The sequence below is a fragment of the Pteropus medius genome, unplaced genomic scaffold (assembly GCF_902729225.1).
Source record: "Pteropus medius unplaced genomic scaffold, Ma_sr-lr_union100, whole genome shotgun sequence".
Taxonomy (NCBI): domain Eukaryota; kingdom Metazoa; phylum Chordata; class Mammalia; order Chiroptera; family Pteropodidae; genus Pteropus; species Pteropus medius.
This window is the reverse complement of record NW_024346667.1, coordinates 2,263,340-2,289,074: the sequence shown is the minus strand read 5'-3', so window position 1 is coordinate 2,289,074 and position 25,735 is coordinate 2,263,340. Positions and strand designations below refer to the sequence as shown.

At 37.7% G+C, this 25,735-nt stretch overlaps 1 protein-coding gene across 10 annotated transcripts in view; it reads left to right on the top strand.

The window, feature by feature from the left end:
- Positions 1 to 25,735, top strand: part of INPP4B (inositol polyphosphate-4-phosphatase type II B) — a 557,518-nt gene that overhangs the window by 488,366 nt on the left and 43,417 nt on the right. For all 10 annotated transcript variants that reach the window (XM_039875840.1, XM_039875842.1, XM_039875841.1 and 7 more), the window contains 6 exons: positions 8,028 to 8,200; positions 9,376 to 9,499; positions 10,627 to 10,744; positions 13,726 to 13,866; positions 18,063 to 18,160; positions 22,964 to 23,076. In XM_039875840.1, the coding sequence (XP_039731774.1) occupies positions 8,028 to 8,200; positions 9,376 to 9,499; positions 10,627 to 10,744; positions 13,726 to 13,866; positions 18,063 to 18,160; positions 22,964 to 23,076 (767 nt within the window). The remainder of the gene's footprint in view (positions 1 to 8,027; positions 8,201 to 9,375; positions 9,500 to 10,626; positions 10,745 to 13,725; positions 13,867 to 18,062; positions 18,161 to 22,963; positions 23,077 to 25,735) is intronic.

Sequence of the window (25,735 nt, the reverse complement as noted above, 5' to 3'; positions counted from 1 at the left end):
TTGGTTTGAACAGAGAAGGTGAATGGGAGAGAGTAGAAGACAAATTTGAAGGAGTAACTGGGGAAACGGTCATGGAGGGACTTTGTATTGACTTTGGCTTTTGCTCTGAGGAAAATAAGAAGCAATCAGAGTATTTTGAGCAGAGGATTAATTTTATTTGATTGAGACTTTAACAACTAGGCTGTTATATCGAGATTGGACTGTCGAACCAGCTAGAAAGCTAATGTAATGATCTAAGTGAGGCAGAATGGTGGCTTGGACTAAGAAGGTGGCAATGGAGGTGATGAAAAGTAGTCGGACCCTGTACTTACGTTGAAGATAACGCCATCAGAGTTTTGTGATGATTTAAATGAGAGAGTGAAAGAAAAGTAGAGGTCAAGGGAAGGATTATTTTTTAAAGATGGGGAGATAACAGCATATTTGTGCACTAATGGGAATGATCCAGTAACAAAGGAAATGTTGATAATGTAGGAAGAAAGGGAGAAAATTGCTTTCATGACACTCAGATAGATTAGAGGCGATGACATCTGGCACACAGGCATTGGAGCTGGTTTTAGCTCAAGAAGTTTTATGGGTTTCTCCCAGAAACAGGAGATAAGGAAGAATGTCACAAACAAAGCTGAGAGCTGAGAGGATGCTGAGTCACATGTAAATTACTTTATGACTGTTTCAATTTTTTAGAGATGGGAGCTAGCATTTTGAGGCAAGTTAACATGTACTAAAAACTTTTTAAATGTTGCCTGTACTATTTAATTCTTGCAACAGTTGTCGGAGTCATTCTGCACAATGAATGGGCCGAGGAGTAGAGAGTGGGTGTTGCCTGCTCCCTCTCTGCCGGTCCAGTGGCAGAGCCTGGATGCCGCCTCTGGCGCTGTGCATTGAGAGCCTCCCCTCATAGCCTCTGCACGGCCCTGCTTCTGTTCTTTCCAGAAAAAAAGCATCTCGAATCTTACTCTGTACAGATAATTTTTTGCTATCACCCTTTAACAAAATGTTAAGTTTTATCAGACACAAATTAGTGACATTACGAGATAACTTTATGAAAATCAGTCCCATAGGTTATCTCTTAAAGGTTTACTGCGGAATTATACATTATACATGGCAGGAGATACACACTGGAAAAATCACTTAACTTTCTCATAAATCTCCTGATGCTTACACCCACAGAGAAACTGGGATAGAGAGAGAAAAGAAAGTCATCCCTCCCATCTGGGAAACTTTGGGGCGTATGATTATAGGATGAAACGGCCTGAGAAATGGTAGTGTTTACATTATGTTTCGTTATTTGGCCTACTTACTTACTCAGCACGTATAAGAAAATTCATTTACGTGAGGCTTTGTTTGTGTTTGTAGAAATACATATGTATATTTTTTTAAAGGATGTAGTGTATCCTACTGGCCTTGAACTTTACTAGAAAACTGAACTCGCCTAGTTCACTTCAGAATAAAACGTATCTGCTCTTCCCTCCTCTGGAGGCCTGTGCTACAATTAGGCTTCAATCAACTCAATAGCCTCTGCCTCTCTTCTATCTTAGTACCTGGAAATAATTTACACGACAAGAGCTCTCTGATGCAGATGTCTTAGTGATTTCAGGTTATTCGATGACCTATAACGTATGCGGCTTATTTTTAAATGCTCAGCATGTTTGTAGGCCAGAGTCCTCAGGTTATAGATTTTTGTTTGTTTTTGTTTTTTTAAGACTGAAAGGCAAAATAAACCCAAATAATGTGAGCGGGTAACTCCTCCTGGTCCAGTGTAACCCCTAGCTCCAAACTTTGTGCTACACCAAACGCAGCTCTTGTTTGATCAGTAGATTTAGTTCCTGGAAACTGTCTTAGCAGAATTTACTTAAGGCTTTCAACTTTGTGCTACGAAATGAGAAGTTTAACTAGGATATCAATATATCAGTTGATGCATTTCCTTTGCTATTTTTCTAAGAGCAAGACTAGAAAGTTTTATGACGCTGTTCCCAGGCTGGCAGAATTCAAACAAACAAGGTTCCCTTGACATGATAAAAGGCTGCCTTTGCTCCTCTCATAGCAGTCAGTGTCGAGTGGAGCCGTATACGCATTTTGTAATACGTCTGGAAGAGCCAACTTCGGTCACTTATCTTGGATCGTAGTGCAGTGGACAGGATAACGAGCACATTTTGAGATACGTGTTGGTCCTACGTGGAAACACCGTCGGTGCCTTTAGGACTGCCCGAGGCAGAGCAGGGGCAGGCAGGGCAGCCACGCACAGCTTCCCCATCAAGGTTACCATGAAGCGTGTTTCCATGTGTTCTTCCCAATACCCATTATTTCTAGATTTGATCTCGCTCTTCCTCAGCTTTTGGTTCTCCAATCACACTTACTCTACACCTTCCTCTTTCTCTCCTCGCCCCCACTTACGCCATCCTCTACCCCTACCGTGGTGACTTTCCCCCGAGCTTTCCGGTTGTTTTGTTTTTTTTTCTCTCACAGCTTCAGGCTCAACTTTTACTTCCTCTTTATTCAGCCTTTTTCAAGGCCTTGAGTCGTCTCAGCCCATTCCTTGTTCCCTGCTCGTCCCCTTTATGGCCCCGCCAGTCAGTTTATGGCATCTGTTCTTGGCGTTTGGTACCATCGCTCCAGGCGTCCCTCCCAGAAAGCCTCACTGATGCAAGCCTTCAGCTTCCCCGAACTCCTTCCGCCTTCCTTCGGGCGTCCAGCAAACAACACAACCGGGAATGGATACGCTCTTCTCACCGGAGACTTATTCTCTTGTCCCTGAGCTCTTCACAATCCGGAATGTGTTTTGTCACTGCCTGAGCTCTTACAGCACTGACCATACTCCTTGATGTTGTAGGTATTACCTTATACCTCTTACCTTCCCGTCTATACTTTAAGCTCTTTGAGGGCAGGGACTATTGAGTTATAAATATTAGTATTCCCTGTAGGACCTCACAGATAAGAGTTTCTATTTGTCTAACAAATGAGTATATTGATCATGGTGGCAGTGATAAAAGGAGAGAGAGAGTGGTGTACAGAAGATAGTTTAGCATTTGTTGAAGAAAGATAAATGCAGACTGATTTTTAGATTCCTGGAGCAAAGCCAGGGGATGGATGACAGAGATGGGCAAGGAGTTAACAAGACTTGGAGGAGGACTTTTTGAGTGGCCAGGGAAGACTCTCTAGGCAGAGAAGCCTCAGAAGATGCTTTTCTTCCTCTGATTACGCATTTGTTGTCTGGATTAGCCTAGTCTCTGTGCTCCCTAATCCTGGGATATGTCCAGATGCTCGGCGGCCTCCTGTGGGTTTGGGTCTAGGGTCTCCGATCAAAGTCAGCCATGTCGATTATCCTCATACAAAGGAGTTTAGCTATAAAGTGTCTGGAGAGGAAGCCTTATTGTTAATGGACCCCTCCCGTTATGGTGTTCATGTTGTAAAACTGTAAATGAAAGACGGGCCTTCACTCCAAGGGGCACCTAGGCTGACACAGCTGGTCGATGTGGGACACAGGTCCTTCAAATGCAGCAAGGACTCTGGACAGGAAAATCAATGTCTCTCACCTCCAGCCCCTACGCAGGAACCGACTGCCAGATGTGCTGTGCCACCTGGGGTTTGGGCATCGCATAAAAGCCCCGTTGGCTGCGATCTGTCTCTGATCTTCTTACAACCTTGGCAATTTTATCACCCTCCGTAAAGGCCATTCTAATTGTTTGGCGTCACAGTTCATCATTTTCTTAACTTGGGCGAATCCTCAAAGCTGGGCTCATTTCTTCTCATCTCTTTGCGTAAAGTTTAATGGGCATATAATCTTTTAGCTTCCATTTTATTCTATGTCTGAAAAGTCGTGATAACAAAAATAACAATGGCTACATACCCGAGTTAAGTTAATTCTTTTAAATGAGCAAAGAAGACCAAGCACCTGAGAAGAAAATGGCTCAGAGATTGGCAAGCAAGCGTTATGTTCTGCTACAGTTGGTTGACGTGTGGCTCCTTTATTTTTCCCCTGAGTCACATAAGTGCCATTGAGCTCAGAGGACATGAACATCCTGTACAGGAAATGGATGGTGTGTGGAGGAGGCGAGGGGAGCACCCAGCAGCCGTTCCCTGAATCCTCCAGTGAGCTTCACTAGAATATGTTACAGAAACGTGTAAACGGCTGGAAAACAGGCTCTTCTGGGACGGATTCCAGCACACTTCACAAAGCTCAGGAAAAGCTCGGCTAAGCCATGCGCATTCTGTTTTCCCAAGGAAAGACTCTGCTTGTTGGTCTCAGGGTTAAGAAGGTTCGGCGAGTTTTTATAAGGACACTAAAACATGCTTTTCAGATTTTCCTCTGTCACCGAAAAGAGCCCAGGGATAGAATCAACGATGTGGCACTTTAAGTGCCCATTGGGCCAGTTAACTCCTGGGGAGCTGCTGGGGCAGTGACCACATAGTGGTGAGTCCTCAGCTGCCCAGCTTCACTGGATCTGTAGTGTGTGTGTGCGTGCGTGCGTGAGAGAGAGAGAGAGAGAGAGAGAGAGAGAGAGAGAAATTGCAGTTGAAACTTGAAGAGCTTGAACTCAGAAGAGTGGACATCTGCATTTCAGGATCTGTGACTGAAGAGAGCAGAGTAAACACCACCTTCATTTCTGTTAGGGAAGGGCTTTATCATGAGGACAATATAAATGTCATGTCAGTCGTGAGGTATGGAGAGACACAAAGGTGTGGGAGAAGTGACAGTAGTCTCGAGATTGTCACGAACTGCAGCTTTTTTTTCTTTTCCCAAAAATATCTTTCAGGAGAAAACTAAAGCATTTGCTGTTTCTTTGTGATAATGATTTGGATGGTTCATTGGAGCAAAAAGGCCATATATGAACTGACTTCATCCATTCTTTGGCCTGTCATACCACATTGTGTTTATTTTGGAACCTGAGATTTGCACCAAGTGAATATTATTAGCAGGGAACAAAACCTGTATTCATTGCAATTTGCATTTACCAGTGCAGATTTTCTTTATCTGCTGAACATGAATCCCTTTTATTCTAGGAAAAAACAAACAAACAAACATGTTTTTTAGCCCTCATGCATGCTTCTCCATAAGAAGCTTACTACTATCTTTAAGATATTTAGCCTTGCTCAAACACTTATAATTTTCTCATTCATAATTAATATTTTCTTACGCAGTCATTTTTAAAAATATCATCCATAAAAAGTATACATAATTATAGTAAATGGAGACGCTGGAATTTTGTTAGTGTAACACAAGTATCTAACAATGCTCCTAGGTTTAGAATATCAGTATATTTCATTTTATTCCAGATTTTCACTTTTATTCTAGTAGAACTAGAAATATCTCTCTTTTTTTTACTTTCTGATTGCAATTTATGATTAAGAATCAACTGGTTAAATAAGTGTGAGGATAGGTTTAGAAGTGAGTAAAGAACTTATTCTGATGCTAATGAAGAACTCTGTGAAGATTCCTCTTTTAAAGACCTTCAAGAAAAACCAACAGCTATATTTAATTTGAGCTGTCACTTAGTATCTCTCAAGGGAAAAAAAATGGACACAGTTAAATTTCCATTTTCTAACTGGGAGTATATCACACTCATAACTAAGTTTTTGACCATTTGACACAGGGTCGTATGATGCCAGCTGCCTAAACAATATATAAATGCTAGTAGGGAATTATGCAAACGTATTAAAAAGTTTAAATCTGTTATTGGAATGGGGTGACAAGGTGGTTCTCCTTCAGCCTGAGAAAGCAGCGCCACCTACTGAGCACAAATTTTATTTTATGTTTGAGAATTCTTTAGCAGAAACTGCTCTCTATAGACCTACGCACAAAAAATTGGTTTATAGTCAGTCATCTTTTAAGATCTGCATCTGGGTCATTTTATTGAAATATTTGTTTTGTTCTTGTGTGCATGTATTAGTCTAGACATTCATATTGAGAACAATAACGAAATAAAAGAATAGGAGAGAATGAGAGATAAAATAATATAAATATGAATAAACTAGGAATATGGAATTATTCCTTCTTGATATCTATTGATATGTCTTTTATTCTGAAACGAAGTCTGATGTATCTCCATTTGCCTTTTTTACGTACAGTAATGACATCGAATAAATAGTTGTCCAATGCTTGTTTAAATGGAGCCATTGTTCGTATCTCATCCTAGGTTGCCCACAAGTGAGTCCTTTATTAAATGATTACAGATTTAATAGGTCTTCATTGAATTCCCCTTTCTCTGGTGATTTTTATTGCTATCATAACACTTAATTCTACAATATTTTAAATAACAACTCCTAATGTTCCTAATGCATGTTTCATTATAGCATTATATAAGCATTTGCACAGGTTATTAACAAGAGCATATCTTTTTATTAAGTTAAGATCATTAATTACCCTTTCAACCATTTGGGTTTATTTCATCTAGTTTATTACACCACAGCATAAAATAAATAAGTGGCAATAGACATGGTACAATAGTGATCATGATTCTTTTTATCGTTCTCTATAACTCTTCCAAGGTCTTAACTGGTTATTGACCACCCACATTACTCACAATGAAACTTACACTTTTGTGCTGAGAAGTTCATATTATTTCAGATCCTGATTTAAAATTAATTTTCCAGCACACACTCATTTCTTTTAAATCTTATCTGTCGTACTATTAATATATTTATGTTTTAATAGAATGTCACACGGTCTGAAATTTATAATTTTTGACATTTTTCAGGGCTTTGATTTTCAAATAAACTGAAGTAGAATATTATACCTTGTTTCTATATCATATGCCAAAGTCAATTACATAATTGAAACATGTTAAAAACCTAGACAAAGGAAAAGTACAGTTGGCTTCAATTTTGTATTTTTGTTTGAAGAGAAACCTATTGAAATTCCAAATACTGTCAAAATTGATTTTTTTTGTACTTGTCTATATATGAAAAGACTTGTTATCTTTATTGTAACTTTACTCATTCAGTTAAAACTGATTGAACATCTGCTATATGTTAGATACTACGCTAGGTTCTGGAAATTCGGTGATTAAAATATAAATTTCTTTACCCTCCGTGAAATTTCTGGCAGAGCAAACAGTGCATAGGAACTGTAAGGAAAAGGAGCTGTGGGCAGGGAAAGAAGTGAACTCAACCCAAACTTTAGCAAACGGGTTATGTTACTTTTGTTAGTCAGGAGGGAGGTCCAGGAAGACAGAAAATCTGAACTGAGTCTACAGGTAAGATAAGGTGCTTGTCAAGAAGCTAAACAGATGAAGAGTGCTCCAGGATTGGAGATGAGATTTGCAGAGACACTGAGATGAGAGAGCAGGACAGGTTTTGGGAAATACATTTTGTTCAGTTCACTAGGACTCAAGATGGCAAGGGAAGAAGTTCTGAGAGATGAGACTAGACAGGTAGGCAGAGGTCAGGTCATAGAGGATCTTATATGCATTTGGACTTTATTGTGAATGCTTTAGTGACTTTTAAAGATTTTAAGCAAGGAAGCAAGAAAGTGAGTAATGAGATCGGATTCAAACTGATTAGAAAGTTGCCTCTAGCAATACTTGAGAAGAATTTGAGTGAGGTGTAGCTGTAGGAAGGTAGATCAGTTAGGGAGTGGGACAGAAAGTGATCCAAGGAGGTAATAAGTGCGGATGGGAGCGGGCAAGGAGAAGGTGAATATTTGATGGTATTACAGTCCTAGGACTATTTTAATGACCCAGTAAATGTGAAGACTGTAGAAGTCCAGGAAAACTTGTTTCCAGCATAGGAAGAGTCTGGTGGCACCATCCACTAAGACGAAGACTGCACAGATGGGAGATGAGCCGAGAGGAGAGGGGTTCTAATATAAATATCTTAAATACACCCAAGTGCAGAGGTGCAGGCCAGTGGGTGGCTGGTTATAGACTTCTGGAGTTCAGAGGAGAGACTTGAATCGAAGACCTCCTAATCTAATCTTTGCGAATCCTTCACAATATGTATAACTTGACCGAAAAAATAATAGATTGGTTCTGTCCTCCAAGACCTTCCTTTATTTACCCCACTGTTTTTGCACCCCCTTTTGCCCCTCCCAGAGGACTGGTACGAACAGTTGTACCCCCTCATCCTCACCCTGAAGGACTGCATGGGAGAGGTGGTGAACCGAGCCAAGCAATCCCTGACCTTCGTGCTCCTTCAGGAACTTGCTTACAGCTTGCCCCAGTGTCTGATGCTGACTCTGAGAAGAGACATTGTCTTCAGCCAAGCAGTAGGTGCCTCTCGTTGTCGCGAGCACAGCACTGTGCCGGGTGGTTCAATGTGACCCTTGGTGAGGACAGACGTCTTTCTTGAGCAGTTTTATGTTTAAAGGGATCCTTTCCTTACAGTTTTGGTACACAGTTTTTCTTATTCATAATAAATATGAGCCAAATATTGCATAAAAACAGTTTATAAGACCTTAAGTATTCACTTCTGCAAAGACGTGGCTGTCTCTGCAATGTGCATTCTATTTCACAGTACAGAGGGTCTGTGATGGAAAGGGTCACCAGTCCTATCACTGTATTATGCCTTGGGGTATCTGTACAGTCTACAGTGTAAGGGACAGCTGCCTTGCACTGCAGGTGGCCAGCAGGACTGGCAAAGGAGCCTGTTTGCAATCCCCTATTTATACATCTCCTTCATGAATCCCAGGACAGGTCTCATAATGATGCCTTCTTTTGTTTATAAAATAAATTTCCCAGCAGGAAGGCTTGAACGGGAGGTTTACAGGACCAGCTCCTTTGCCTACTCCCAACCCGATTCCACAATACCACAGCCAGCCTCCATCACAGAGGCTGTACTGGGGCCTTCCTTCTCCCCTCCAGCCTCCGCCCTGATGATTGTGTTTTGCAGACAGATGCAGGGAGGGCAAGAGACAAAGGTCTCTCAATCTAAACATTTCAGGGGAAGGTAATATTTTAACTAAACTGTCCCTGTACCCCACTATTTTATGCACAGTCCAGTGACAAATGAAGCTAACTGCGTGTCAAGCTTTATTCCCTGCCTGATACACATTTCTTCATTGTGTTTTTCTCAATGACTCTATGAAATGAGTACTCTTGTCTCTATATGTGCAAAAACCCATTTTTAATCATATTTGGAAACATTAAATAACATTTTACGGTTTCACTGCTAGACATGGTAGAGACAGAATTTGCAGACATATCGACCCGACTCAAAAGTCCGTGCTCTTCCCTTTCCCCCAATGCTGCCTTCCCCAAGCCTTACTAGATCAGACTGTCAACTGGATTCTAAATAGATATATAAATAGTTAAGAGTTTTGTTATACATACTTGAAAATTTTTTAATTAAATCTCTGATTCCTCGGAAGTTTTCGATATTTTTAAATTGAAGTTTGCTGACCCCCATCAATTTTTTCAATGATTTTTTTTTTTTTTTTTTTAGCTCGCTGGATTGGTTTGTGGTTTTATCATCAAGTTACACACAAGTTTGCATGACCCTGGCTTCCTACAGCAGCTTCACACAGTGGGATTAATAGTACAATATGAAGGACTGCTAAGTACCTACAGTGAGTATGGCTTCATTCAGTACATATTCCTATTCATAAGGATATTTGATCCATAGATTCTTCAGCTAAAATGAGAAGCAAATCTTTATTGCATCAAACTTTACAGAAATAATTTAACTTTTAATTCTTTTTATTCACCTATAACTGTACTTTTATCCTCATTATGTTATAAAAATGGAATTATAGATTATTTCACAGTGGAGTCCTGAGAAGCCATCTGGCTTTTATAATATAAAAGGCTCTATGCCAACTTGTTTCAATGACTGGATTTTGAAAGTCCCAACCTTCTAATGCCTAGAACTGCATTGTTTAGTACATAACCTGGTATGGCTGTTGAGCACTTCAAATATACCTAGTTCAAATCAATATGTACTATATGTGTATACGGATTCCAATGACTAATAAAAAATGTTTTATATTAATAATTATTTTATATTAATTTATAGATGAAATGATATTTTAGATATGTTGGATTAAAGTAAAATTTATTATTAAAATAAATGTTAACTTTTATTTTACTCTCAAAAATACAACTCAGTAAAAGAAAATTATATATGTGGCTCACATTATATTTCCATTGGACCATTCTAATCTCGAATTGTATTTAATTACCTCCCTCTTAGGCTTTATTTGTCAGTGTATTACCATATAAAACTAGTATGAGCCTAGGTCAGTGATCTTCAATTCAACCATCTCTATTATTTATAGCAATCGAATGTCAGTCCTGCTGATAGAAAGAGATCTGCATGACACTTCGTTTCATAAAGAAGTTAAAACGTGGGTAGTGAACACACAATGCAATATATACATGACATTCTGTTGAATCGTACACTTGAAACTTATTTGATTTTATCAATCAATGTCACTCCAATAATTTTTAATAAAAACGTCTCTCTAGCCTCCCAGCAAATGTATACAACTTCTTCCCTTTAAGGGTACATGAACTGCTGGAGTCCATTGAAATGGCTCTTATTTGACTGATAAAAACCTTCAGCCTTTGAGGAAAAGCATTTGAAATGGATTCACTACATTCAGAAACTCGTTTACTAAAATACTAGAACAAATTCCAGCAGTGACATTTCCTTCAAATAGTATGTTTGTAACAAGGTTCCTTTTCCCTCATTTAGGTGATGAAATCGGAATGCTAGAGGACATGGCTGTTGGCGTTTCAGATCTGAAGAAAGTCGCATTTAAAATAATTGAAGCTAAATCCAATGATGTTTTGCCAGTTATAACAGGAAGGCGGTAAGTGCACCCCATTTCCTGAAGACCAGGCTTTGTTAGCTCTCCATATTGATGCCTGATGAAGGAGCCAAGAAAAACTAAGGCTTAGCTTGGAAATTTTTCCTTTGTTCTCTTTTCCTTTTTTTTGGTGAAAAAGAAACGTAGGTGAAATGACAGGGGAAGACCTTGAAAAAAACTCCTAGAAGTCTCATGACTGTTTATAGATTATACTGTCGTGAAGTAAGTATGAGAACATATCCCCACGAAATAAGGAATTCAAAGTAACAGCATACATGAGAAGAACATTTTTCTCTTTATTCCTGTCTACTCTGAGGCTCTGGATATTTTTACTTTTGCTGGAATCATTTGGTTAATAGCATCATAACTCTTGAGATGACTTTATATTAAATTCTGTTAAAAGCAGCAACATTTTAGAAAAGATGTATTTCTATATCGGGGGTATATACCATCATTTTTCTTAATTATTTTTGACAATTCCTTCTCAGACTGAGATTTCCGAGAATGGTCTTAAATAAATAGTTTCGAAGGTCAGTGTATGATGGGCAGAATATCAGAAATAATTAAGAAAAATGACGGTGTGTAGTATAGACCTCCAACAGAAGAATTATGTCCTACGGTAAATCATTTCGATCAGAAGTCCTCCAAATTTAAACTATTCTGGTGTTACCGCTTTCCAGTGCTGCCTGAGGATAGTTGAAATTCGAAACATTCTCAGACCACAATGAATAAATATGAGTGTACAAAAGTGAGAGTTCTGTTTATGTCAGAGAAAGATGGAGAGGAGACTAAGTATGAAAGTTCAAACTAAACTTAGTTTCTTGACTGTAGTAAACATATGATAATTTTGTGTGAAGGATGCCCCAAGATATATGGTTGAATGAAAGGTGACTGCTTCTTATATGTAAAGAAAAACCACAACCTCATAAAACTAAATATTTCATCTGCAAACTTAAACTTAATTGGTTATTCATTGGAAGAAAGAAGAATAATATTGCTCATGCACACACTTGGAAAATAGTACCCCTCTGTATTACTATGAAGATTATTCTCAAAAGTGAGGAACGAATACTTTTATCACAGTTTGTAAAAGAAGCTTACCAGGCCGTTACCAGGCAGAGTACAGGACACTGTTTCTGAGGGAATTCTTCAGGCTGTATCTTAATTCAAAAATTATCATACGGATGGGAGTGAGACTTCTAGAATGGCAAAGTGAGCAGCTTGGCAAATCCCCTCTCTAGAAAGCAACGTTAAAATTGGACAGAATTGTCTAAGACAGTCATTTTAGGACTAAGGGAATAATGCACATGCAAAATTACAAGTACTTATTCATGGAAAACTAGTGAGCACTGGATAAGACAGTTTGGAGTCTGTGGCATTTTTGACAAAGGTTGCTTCCATCAACACTACCTCGTTAGCATAGTTTTACTAGGGAAAAAGAGTCATGGAAATCAGCAGTTTTTCTACCAGAGGAGGCTGACTCGGTTTGCATTGGAGAGCAGAAAAAAAAGCACACTCTTGAAAGACTGTCAGAAACAGTGGTGATTCAGGAAATTTCATTCAAAATTGTATCCAAAAGAATAATTACATCAAACCAAATTCAACAAAGTACTCTAAGAATTGTACACAAAAGACACAAAACATTGCTTAAAGAAATTAATAAGAGCCAATAGATGGAAAGACAGTCCATGTTCACAAATTGGAATTCTCAATATTGGTTAGACAGCCATTTTACTCAAATTGATCTATAGATTCAATGTAATCACTATGTAAACCTTAGTTGTGTTTTTTTTTTTTGCAGAAATTGGCAAGCTAAATCTGAAATAAACATGAAAATGCAAAGTACCCATAAAGCCAAAAACAATTGTATAGAAGAGAAACAAAGTTGGAGGCCTTATAGTTTCTGATTTCAAAACTTACTATAAAAACTATAATAATCGAGACCATATAGTACTGGCATAAGTATATACATGTAGATCAACAGAACAGGATTTAGAGTTCAGAAATACACTATTACTTTTATCAATCGATTTTCCACAAAGATGCCAAGACAATTCAATGGCAAATGGAGGGTCTTTTCAAAAAATGTTGCCATGACAATTTATTATTCACGTGCATAAGAGAAAGTAAAAATAATTTCACAATTATTTTTGTGAAAATAACCGTGACTCTAATTTCCTGTGCTTCTTTTCCCAATTAATGTGTTACTACCCCCAGCACTCTATGTAGTTCTTGAAGTACATGGATTTTCCTAAATCCTGAACAAAATCCTCCACATTTCTATACTCAATTCGTACTACAACAGAAGATATCAAGCTTCAAAATATATAAGCAGCTGATCTTATTGACCATATTTTGTGAATCCTAATTTAAATTTCCAACATTAAACACTAGGGGAAATTTCTAATGGAAGTTTTCAATTTCCAAAAAAAATGTACCTGTGATATGCTAGTGTTGCAAAATGATCAGAAACTCCCAAAGGTTAACCATAAATAATGAAACCATTACATTTTCATCAGACCATTACAGACAGGGAGGTTCATCAATAATAATAACAATCAGGCCATGATTGTTAACAAATGTTATAAATGATTTGGCTTATTAGTTTCACTACATTGAAAAATTCATCAGTAAATTACTTTCTTATTCTTGAGACTGGTTGGGTTTTTAAAATGACTCAATCAAGAAAACAAATATTGAAGCTCTTATGCACATGGCCCTGGTATACAAAAATGAAATAAACATTCTTCTTTTCCTAAAAGAACTCAGAGTAACAGAGGGAAATCAAACATGTAAACAATTCTCTTTGCCAAGTGAATGAATAATTATTGAATTAATAACAGAAAATAAGCAGATCACAGCCAAAAACCCAAATCATTCCAACTGTTTTATTGTTTCTTACCAACGAATCTAAAATAACATAAAAAAAAAAAAAAAGAATGAAATAAGCAATGCTTCTTTTCACTGTCCTCCACTTTCTCCAGGGACCATTACGTGGTAGAAGTGAAACTTCCAGCGAGGATGTTTGAGTCGCTGCCTCTGCAAATTAAAGAAGGGCAGTTGCTTCATGTGTACCCAGTACTTTTTAACATTGGAATCAATGAACAGCAAACTCTTGCTGAGAGGTAAGCTTCTGGTATAAGGTTTGTACTTTAGTTTTTCTTTTTAATTGTTTCATATGTGCCGGGAAATTCTACATGTTCCTGCACTTAGAATGTAGGTAAATTCGCTGCTACCACTTTTCTTTTTATCAGTACCAAGTTATTTGATATGGCAAGTGGAAATATTTATATTTAAGAATTCCTGGCCCACATCAGATTTAAATGCAGTAAAACGCTGAGGAAAATATTGTTGCCAGTACTAAAATATTCACGTGGGGTAACTTTCTTCACATTTACAAAATACCTATGTGTACATCAAATTTTAGAATTTTTTATGTTCATATGTACTTTAACATTATAAACAACTAATAGTTATGTCAAAATTTTCTGGACTTAAAACAGTCCATTTTTCCCTTTTGTTATATTTATTAAAATGGTTGTTGTTGGGAGATGTTTACACATCTTGTCATAATAACTTGCTCAAACAACAAGTAAATTGTATATGATTCCATGAGTCACTGTCAAAAACACTTTTTCGAGCAGAGAGAGGAATTACTTTTGCATCTACAAGGTTCACATGTAGAGAGTATCAAAAATGTTGATAAGAGTTAAAGTTCATAGAAGACATTTTTTAAATATTTTAGAGAAAGTAGTTATCATCTTACTGTAAGGCCTGGCTGGAGAAGTTCCCCCACAGGCAAAACTTTTGGAGAGTTTGATAGTTTTTTGTATTTAAAATGGTTTCTTATCTATAATTCACTCTCTAAATGTCTCCTTCCCCTACAGCTAGCAGTTTCAAAGTGCCTAGCATATTCTTTGCCATCACTTGATAAGGATGTTTTAGGCCTTTATCCATGTAATTTACTAAGCTAAAAGTACAACTACATTTTTAGTCTTCTTGAATTTCATTGATAGTCAAGGTACCTATTTTTATCTATTATTTTCCAATGATTTCTCCTTCTTTCGCTCTTATCCAAAAGATATTTCCTGGACAGCATAGGTTTTCATAATTCTCACTTGTCAATTATAAAATTAGATGGCAGCTTTGTATTATATGTTGAAATTCAAGCTGTATGGAAGTTATTAATCTCTTATAATACGCATAAATCAGATTATAATTTCATTCTTTGTACAAGTTTTCTTTGATAATCGAGTCCTTTTGCAAATCAATATCGAAGATCAGATTATATTCGGGTCATCTTTATGTATTTGTGTCACGAGTTCAGTGGTTGAGGTGGACAATATTTATGAACATAAATTATACTATTTGGAAAAATAAAGAACCAATACTCTAAATTAATTGTTTTTTCTTTGGTATGCCAGAGTATAAAGTGTTTGGGGTTTGAATAGATCAGTTAAGGCCTATGAGTGTGGTCTTGAGACAGATGTGAGCCTGCCCATTTACAGACTTTTCAAAGACTAGTTAGCATGGTATTTTCAAGCCTTCTAGATTAGGTTATTTGCATCATTCATGCCATTGTGACTATTTTAGTTATTAGTCACTTTGTTTTAAAAATGTCCCTTCCTTTCTCTCTCTCATCTCTCTTGGGTATTAAAAAAAATGCATTTTTCGTACCCGAGAGCTGTATAAGACACATAAGACTTGAAAAGGACACTAAGTGGCAAAGTAGAGAAAACCATGAAGAGAAGGAGGAAGACTGGCACCCTAGTATCAGCCACTGATTTGAGCAAATCACTTGTCCTCTGTTCTCAGAGCTTCATTTTTCTGATTCTAGATTGTGAGCTTTACCAGGCAACATCTATATGTCATGTATGCTATGTAATCCAGGTGTGATATTTTACTATATATTTACTCATAGCCTAAACGTATGTTATGTATATCCATTATTAAACAAGTAAGCAGTAATTAATCTGCTCGGACTATCGCAACAAAATACCACAGACGGGGGACTTAAACAACAGAAGTTTATTTCTCACAGTTCCAGAGAATGAGAAGTTCAAGGTCAGGATTCCAGCCCATTTGGTTTCTTGTGAGAACTCTCTTCAGCTTTCTTGCTGTGCACTCACATGACCTCTTCTTTGTGTGTGCAGAATGAGAATGCCACTCTCTGTTGCCTTTTTTTTATAAGGATGGCTGTCCTATTGGATCAGGGCCCCACCCTCATGACTTCATTCAACCTTAATTACTTCCTTAGAGCCTCCTTCTCCAGTCACAGCCACACTGGGGGTGAGGGCTTCGACATTTGACTTTTGGATGGACGCAAACATTCAGTCCATAATGCTAACGTTACTCTAGCAAGGGTGGTATTTTTAAAATACTAGTTGATCGTAATGTCTGAAAAAGTTGTAAGAGTATATTTCAGAGTTTAAGCAAACTCTCCTGTAGCGTTTCCTGTCCTTCAAGTTTAACTGAATATAAAGATTCGACATTGACTCTGTACGAGGCACTACTCTGCTAACCGACGGGACACAGGGAGCATGGCTGTAACAAGAAGAAATACGATGCCTGTCCTGAAATAACTTACTATACAGTAAGGAAGACAGGTCAACAAATAGGATTTCAGTCTGACTCATGCAATAAGCAAACTCGTGGAAGGGGCAGGAATTGTGGAGAAAAGAAAGTGGTTCGTAGATAGGAAAGGGTTTCATCAGGGAGGTCTCATAAAGTAGATGAGTAGCTTTCCAGAAGGCTCTGAAGGATGAATAGGAATAAATCAAGCTATCAGGGAAAGTAAGATATTCTAGTAAAAAGGGGAGTCACATGTGAAAAGCCCCGAAGGCACCAGAACCTGCTAGTAAAGAAGAAGAGTGGAACTACATTCCCGGGGTTCAGGTGGCCTTCGTGCAGAAGCCGGACGCTACACTCAGGAGACTAGACTTTGTCTTCACAGGAAGAGGAGAATCAGTGAAGTTTAGTGAGCTGGTATGATGACATAGTGTTAGGTGAACTTTTTCAACACTTCATTTATTGTATTTGCAATGCCTGACATGTAGTTTATGTTAAATAAATACTGTTAAATCATAGAATGATGTAAAGCAGAGGTCCCCAACTCCTGGGCCGTGGACCAGTTCCTGTAGGAACTGGACCGCACAGCAGGGAGTGAGCAGTAGGCAAGTGAGTGAAGCTTCGTCTATATTTGCGGCTTCTCCCCAGCACCAGCATCATCGCCTCAGCTCCACCTCAGATCATCAGGCGTTAAATCCTCATAGGAACGCCGGTCCCTGGTGCAAAAAAGGTTGGAGACCGCTGATGTAAAGGGTGGATTGGAAGGGAAGGAGACTGGCAGCATAGCACTTGAGTATTTGGGAGGCTTTATCTCCAGTCTAGAATGGAGATAATTAAATACCTAACATATAAGGGAAAAAAAGGAAAGGATACCAGAGATGTGAAAACATCAATGTGTAGTGGGTGAGGTAGGCAAGTGAGGGTAACCTGAGTTAATGGCAGAATATGTTTATTTCTAAATAAAAGAAGAAAATGGTTTCAGTTTTTGGTTATGTTGCATTTGAAGTGGGTTAGGATAATACACTCTGAAATTTTCAGTTGACATTAGAAATATAAATGTGAACGGAGATATCTGGATGGAGACGCATACGAAAGCCATTTGCACAGCATCCTGTAGAGAGACAAGTGGATTTTAAGTTTAAACCTGAGAGATGCTTAAAGAAAACACAAGGTCAGTGATACGCAGGTATCCTGAGAAAGAGGCAGAAGAACACCAGCGCAGAGGCTTTAGTTCTTCATGGTGTGGACAGAAAAAAAAAAAAGAAAAAAAGAAAAAAAGTTGGCAGAACTTCTCCCTGGGACGTTGCAGGGCTCTGCCTGTGCCTACAGCACATGACAGTGTGTTTAAGACTGTGTGCCACCCAGTGTCCGCTCCTGGTCTCCTAGATCTCTCCTCACGTACCATGGGTGAGGGGAAAATAGGAGGTATAAATAGAGAGGAGTCATTTTATACCTCAGAGATACAGCAGAGGCGGAGAGACTGACATTAACCGAGTACCAATTACGTACAAGTGCAGGGGCTGGTGTTTTAGACTTGATATTTCATTCAGATTTACATCCGATGGTTGTAAGAGAATGTTTTGTTGTGTCAAAAGGAATCGGTGGAATCAGGGCCAGTAGGGACGGGAACGTGTGTGAAATCTTGCCATTTATTTTGAAAGGAAAGATAAAATGTTTTGCTTTCAGAGGCTATTTTATAACCTACGACTATTTTCTTTCTTTCATTATTTATTTATTTATTTATTTATTTTAGGTTTGGAGATGTCTCTTTGCAAGAAAGTATTAATCAGGAAAATTTTGAACTTCTAAAAGAATATTACACGATATTTATGGAAAAGATGCCTCCTGATTGTAAGTATGTGAGTTACAGAAAACAATAACAATGTCTTGATTTTAAATCTCCAGGAGAGGTCAGACATAGAGGTCACTGGAAGAAAGAAGCATGTGGTGGCGATGAGAACAATTTTGCCCAGGTGGCACAGTCACACCTGCCTCATGGCCCTGATTGCCCTCTCGAATATGTCCTGCTGCTCATGCTAGGACTTTAATTTCAGTGCCACTGAAAAATGCCAAAAGTTAAAATAAGGAACGTATCATTAGAAATCTCAATTGACTCTAATAGAAATTTTATATAGTTCTTAAACTTGTAGAAGACTTTAATAAATGTTTAGGTTTTTTTTCGATTTGTAAGCTACGTCAGATTTATCATGGATATATGAGGAAAAATCAGATCAAATACAAGTTCTTTCGGGAATATAGAGGAATATAAAGTAAGGAAACAATTTACTGAATAACTTATTGCAGTATTTTGGGGAAAGTGGTAAGGCATCCAAGCCTATAGAAATTTTACACTTTTGAAATTTTTTTCCCATTGTTCTGTAGTTCGTTTCCCCACAAAATTAAGCACATAACATTTGAACGGTCCAAAGTCAGACAATCGAGAATGTCTTTGGAGTTCATCCATAAGTCGTATAAATATTCTGAGATATTTACAATGATAAGAAACTAGGTTTTAATAATATAAGAAATATTTTCATAATTTTAACCAAACGCTGTAATAAAAGTCTATCTGTCACCACATCACTGGCAATTTGTATTCTGATACTCAGTTTGAGCTATCTTAGATGGCAGAGTTTTTAGGTGTTTTTATAACATAATGAATCTTGTCTTAAAATATTACAATGGCATATGCATGTCCATGTGTGTATAGTCAGAACATTTCACCTGTAGTTTTATTGTTTCATTTCATATAAAATGTTTTTTAATGCCAAAATGAAATTAAGGGAGATTCTTTGACAGCCAGCATACTTATGAATTTTAAATTTGTTAGTTACTTGAAAAGTTAATAATATAAACAAAACTATTTTCTCATTAGTAATTAATGAAAAAAAGGTTTAATTTGAGCCAAGTACAGAAATTCCAAGAACGGATAATCCCTTCCCTATAAATCTTTGCTGAATCTTCATCTGAATCAAGAAGTAAATATCTGAAATTGGCATCAGAGCTGTTGATGACTGTGAGGTCTATTTGCCAAGTCTGGGCACTGTGTGTCTTGGATTTCTCCCTCTACATCTTCTTTGTATAGTGATGAAACCCTCCGATAGTTCTGCGTTGACTGAGGCACAATAAATCATCAAGGTCTAATTCCCTTTAAACCCTACCTGGCCTCTTTCACCCACTGGGGAAACTTCAGCGAGGCAAGTATGGGTGCTTCTCTCTCTCCTTGCTCTGATCTTCCCATTGGGTTTCATGATCTCAAAAGCCATTAAAGTCCCCTTTTGTGCCCACTTGAAGCATTAAGACACTTAAATCTGCAGTTAGCAACATAATAAATAAATAAAACAAAAAAATAAGCACTTTTATAAATCCCTAGCACAAACCGTTCCATGTTTTAAACTCACGTCACAGTTCATGCATGATTTGTTGCTCTTGACTAACGGTTGGACAAGCAGATGAAACACTTCTTTCTCTCCCGTTTGGGGAGGAGTGACCAAGCATCAAGTCATCATCTCAAATCTCTCTGTTCTCTCTTGATAATTATGAACATCTCTTGCCATTTCTCTAAAACAAAGGAGAAGGATATTGTTGTACATGTCTATTGGAAAGTTTCCACTCGTTGACTCCTATGTTATTACTGTAAGGGCGGGCTGTCTAGCCCTGGGAGCTAAGAAGAAAAAGCAGGGCTCTTCGTGAGCTAAATATTGTAACTTGTCTTTACAATATTTGATATCCCTGTCCTATATATAGCTGGTTTTGTGGCTCAGCAATATTAAAAAGATTTCCCCCCACCAGTTCATCACTATGCTACCCTTAGTGTTGACTTTATCGTACCTCTTGGCCCCTCATGACTAAAGGATGGCTGGCGTGAACTATTCCTGTGCTCAAAGAGATAAAGAGCTTTTCTTTCCCCTTCCATTTTATAGGGTCCTGAGCCTCACTCAGCTGGAACAGCACAGGTCACTTGCATACCCCCGGAACAATTGCTAAGGTCAAAGTCATGTTCTGATTGGCTTAGCTTTATATGTGCATCCCTAAACTAGTCCTGATTTCAGGGGTGATGGGCTTGAACTGACTGACTTCAGAGTGAGAACGTGATTGACCTGATGTAAACTTTATGCCTATTATGCAATGGAAACAGATAGAATAGGTGCTGGGAGGCAGCCATAATTTCCATTTCATCTGGACACTCTCTGGCAACCTAAAGTCATCAGCCATGAGGCGATGAAGCCATTGCCTTGGCCTCATTAGTCTCACAGTTCATTCAGCTGAGAGGCCACAGTCCTATTCTTGTTCATTTGTCAGTATCCTGTCTTTGATTCATATCCATGCTATATTCAGAACTACTGTTGTTGAAGAAATATGACATACGACAAAACAAGGAGCAAGTAGGCACTAAAAAGTGACCCTGGACTTGGCTATTCTGTTCCACTGAGCAGTAGTGAGAATGCAGCCACTGGGTTTGTGACTGTATGTGGTCGTGATCACTGTGAGAGAGGACATGCTCTACTTTGGATGAATTCTGGCTTTGGCCTGAGAAAGTAGATATCTCGTCTGAGGCTATGGGCTCTCTTAAGAGCTGCTAATGTCTTCCTCTACTTTTCAGAGTTGACACAGAATTTAGTACCATAGCCTCTCTGCCAAGTCTTTTATTAATTGTTTTCCACTACAAGTCGATGAAGCTTGACAGGGTTATTGTCCTCATTTTGCAGTTAAGAAAATAGGGACAGAGGGTTAAGCAACTCACCTGAGACCACACGTCAAAGCCGGGGCAGATTTGGCATGAGAAATAATTGTCCTGAAACCTTGGCTCAGTGCTTTCTTTAAAAAGAATTATGAAAGTTTCAAACAAATAAAAAAGAACAGATCATAAAATAACAAACACATGGGAACCCATCACTCAGCCTGACACATTTCACAAGAAAAATATTTTCAGGTAGAGGAGAAGCCTTGCTTGTATTCCTTCTGGTTCCCATCCCTAAATTTTCCTCCTCAGAGAAAAACAATACCCTGGATTTGGTGTTTTACACTCTCATACACATTTTTACTCCAAATATATGTAATCATAGAAAATATGATACAGTTTCGTGCATTTAACTTTATAACATGAATTATTATTATCTTGTGTGAATCCTCATATAATTTGTATTTTTTGCTCAACATAGTTTATAGTATGTATATATGTTGATTCATACGGCATTTCTTTATTCATCTTACCTATTATATATTACATTGCATTAATATATTAATTTACTGTTCTCTTTATGAAATATAAATTTTTTTGCCGTTGTTTAATATAAACAATAATTCAGTGAACATTCTTGTACTTTTTATCTTTTGATTATGTTCTTCAACCCCATTTGAAAAAAAGAATACGCCTATGCAGACAGGCACTGAGTTGTAAATGCCCTGTCTAAATTTGGTATCAGAGTGATGCAGGAGTGAGGAGCAGAAATAAGACTTATTGGTTATTTTTATATTTGAAAAGACTGATTTTAAGTCTAAAACTAATCTATGTTTTGTGTATACCGTGACTTTTGGTTGATATATCGGGATTTATCATTTATATCTTGAAATCACAGCCATTAATCCACAAACTAGTCATAACTAATGATATTTCTTTCCAGAACCAGATTTGAATTTCTGTGGCCTGCTGGATTTTTGTCAGGTTGAAAAACAATCGGCAGCAAGCAAAGTGTTGGATTGATAGGGATGTGCTCTGAATAAAGCAAGTTTTATCATTATAGAAATAGAAAGGGTGGCCTGAAAATTTTCAACACATCAAAATGATTTTCTTCTAAAAAGCATGCCATGGGGAGAGGGATGGAAATTTCTAAGGAACATCATGTCTGTCTATCTTAAAACACTCTTTTTAGGGGGTAGGAATGGCCAAAAGGGCAGCTATTTGCTTGATTTATATTTAGGAGCTGTGTAGTCTGTTTAAAATGGCTAAATGAAAAAAATTTCGTATCAACAATGAAACTAAATTATTTCAAAAAATCATTATGCTTTATTATGAAGTCTCAGAATTCTGAAGAAGCTGGTCCATTGTGTTAATATTGGAACTGCTTTGTAAGTACCGCCAGCTAATTATGAAGACACTAACATGGATTTGGGGGAAATTACTGGCATTGGAATTGGGATACTAAGATTTTTATTTGACTCTGCTTCTGACTATGAACTTTATATGAAAAAAGTCAGCTAAGCATCAAAGACAAGACGTTACCCTAAATCAGCGCTTTGCAGAATTTTTATGTTGACCTTATGTATTTTCTTGATTCAGACTAGCTACTCGGTAGTAAAAATGGAAGGTTCTAGCTCATGTCTCACCTATGTCATGCTTTGTTTGAAACGAGGCAGCAGCCATCATCATTAAAAATGTTTCCTTGTCAGTATAATAGTATTATGTGACCAGTTGACATTGCCATAATTACACAAAGAAGGGGATAGGGAAAACCAAGGCATATTTCCAAATAAAGACTAAACCAGGAGGGACCGATAAGCATGAGTAGTATCCTCAGGTAATTAATCTGCTCCAAAGAGCGTTTGTTGTTACAGAAATTGTTTTTTGCAAATATGTTGAGGAAAACGTCATGTACAGGTTAATACTGACTAGTGACACTGGTTTTTCTTCTCCTTTTTTTTCTTTTTTTTTAGACATTTCACATTTTCAAGAACAAAATGATATAAAAGACCTACTAGAAAATCTCCATCAAAATATCCAAGCCAAAAAAAGGAAGAATGTAGAAATCATGTGGCTAGCTGCAACGGTAAGCACTCTCCTGTCAGATCTTGCTGTCACCGTGAGGGCCATGGTGACAAGAATACTGGGTGTCTACTAGGTAGGGGCCAACTACCACACTTTGAGTTACCATATGTCGTCCTCCATTATCCTAGGGGTTTGGTATTTTCAGTGTCATTGGTAGTTCAATCGATAGACTAGAACACAAAATGGAGGAAGTTGCACTCCATAGGAAAGAATATCGCTGCCTGGCTTTTCCTGTAAATCCAGGACGTGTTTGCACCTGGGGGCTAAAACAAAGTGTATATGATTTTCTTGATAGGCATGTTGCAATGTCAACTGCCCATAACAATGAGAATTTTGAAGCACTGCTCTAGAGATACATGATTTCAACAGAATGTAGTTATCAAATCTCTGACTCACGGCCTCCTTCAGCCTCCTGAGCACATCTTTCAATTAATGAGCTTGTAAATGTGTTGGTTAATTTAGATATTGGCATAGACTTTATTACTGATGGGTTGCTCTTGGGGACTGAGCTGTATTTTGTGTGGTTCTTTCTCATTTAATGTTACTCTCAGGGTAGAAGATGTCTTGCTTTCCCACCCTAGATTTCTACAAGGAAGAAGGAGTGAAACTTGTCTGTGTTTCTTAAGCTCTTATCTGGCAACCATTCAGGCCAAGCTCACATCAATTTAGGAATTTGGTTAAATATCAGACTCTAAGGAGCAGATCTTTTCATCAGGAAAGGCGCGCTTTGGAGATCTCTATGATGAATCCCGTGTTTGTCGTTACTGCTCAGCATTGCCCATGTAATTTAGAGTTCGGTTAACCAACATCCTAGCGTGCTATATTCATTCTCTATCAGTGGCTTTTAAAACAGAGCCTTCCCCGTCTACTGCTAGTGCTTCAATTATAATGCAATATTATTTCCTCTCTTCCAGGAAAAAGGAATGGACAATTTTACCATCAGTCTAGATATAAAATAACTTGCCAAGAGCGAGGCAGAGGAAAGCTGCTTTAGTTTCCCTCCACGCCCTCTTGGAGCCCCAGAGAAGAGCATCAGTGGTACCAACATGAAACATGGCTCTCAGGCAGCTCATTTACACTGGCCCCATTGAGCACCATAGCACATTACACGAAGGTCATTTTTAATAGTTCTTTCCCCAGTGTGGCCCCTCTATATAGCTCCAAAGCCACACTGGTTGTTAATTCTCACACAAATTTCACAAAGGCAGGTCGTAAGTTATTTTTGATATTTTACTAATAACATGACAGTGTGAAGGAAGTTTGATCACTTACTAAGGCTATCTTTCAACTTGGGAACATATACATGTCATTATATACATATCATGCCTGTTATGTAAATAGGAAAGTGAAGGGTGATCACCTGCAAACACAAATGTATATTTGTCCTTAGTATATGTACTTACCCTCCCCTTCGAATTTATAGAAGAGTTTTCCCAGAAATCCCATACATTCCTGAAATATTTTTTCTGAAATATACATACTGACCAAATACAGCTTCCTCACAGATTTCTCTTGAATGGATGAGTGCCTGCCTCGATGAATGCACGGCACCTGTAGTGTGCAAATTTGCATTCCGTGGGAATACTGACTTTGTTATTAACAGCGTTTCTGTAGGCTGGTACCTATATCCTCTTTGGAAACCAAGGACCATGATAATATCCTTGAAATGAAGAAATATAGAAATCCTTTTTGACATTTTCCAAAAAAGCTTTCATTGCTGCCTCAATTTCACTTTCTTCCCTTTTTAAAATCTATTAATGAAATACTACTTTTGTTAAAGTCTTGCATTTTAATTTAAAAATACAAAGCTATTTGGTTTTATCTTAATTTAATTTTAAAAAATAAAATTGAGACTCTAGAGATCAAATGCCATCAAGTGTGTTAAATTAAGCTCATATAGTTCAAAAAAGTTGTAGAAATACAGACGCCAAGACCCAGCCTATCCACTCTGATGGAATTGCCCCTGCCTCCTCTTGATTTTAAATTTAGAACCCTAAATATCTTTAGTAGTGACAATATATTTTAAAATAGACATTCTTTTTAAAAATTATATTTTATAAGTGGTCATCGAGGTCTGTATTTTATTACTATAAATATAGGCAACCCTTTGTTATTTTTACATTAAAATTTTTGAGATACTGTTTATTTTAAAGGATTAGTGTTCTCTAGACAAAGAAAAAGATTATACAGTGAAATTATATTCTCACATTTCCCTAGTCACTTATGTTGGAAATAGTGAGAAAGTATCAAAGTTCTAATAAGGACTTGAAATTCATAGTTTAAAGTATCAGAATCACAATTAAAACATGAGGAAAACTCTTGATAAACTTTACTATTATATCCTCTCCTCAAAGCAGGCCTCCTTAATGGCAGATAATAAAGCAGACGAGTACTTTATCACATTAAATTTGTTTTAAGTGCATGTTGATTAACATTGTGGACGCTAAAGTTGATTATTGGTATCTCATATCAGAGCTGTACAATGGAGTATGGAAAAGAAAGGAATGGAATGATTCACCTGTTAACCGTAAGGCAATGAGAAAAGAGATCGCTGCTCAGAGTCTTCTCCTAATTTACATCAGAATAGCAAAAAAAAAAAAAAAGGAATTACAAAGAAAAACAGGGAAACAAGATAGGACAAAAGTTAAAGACTTGGTCCT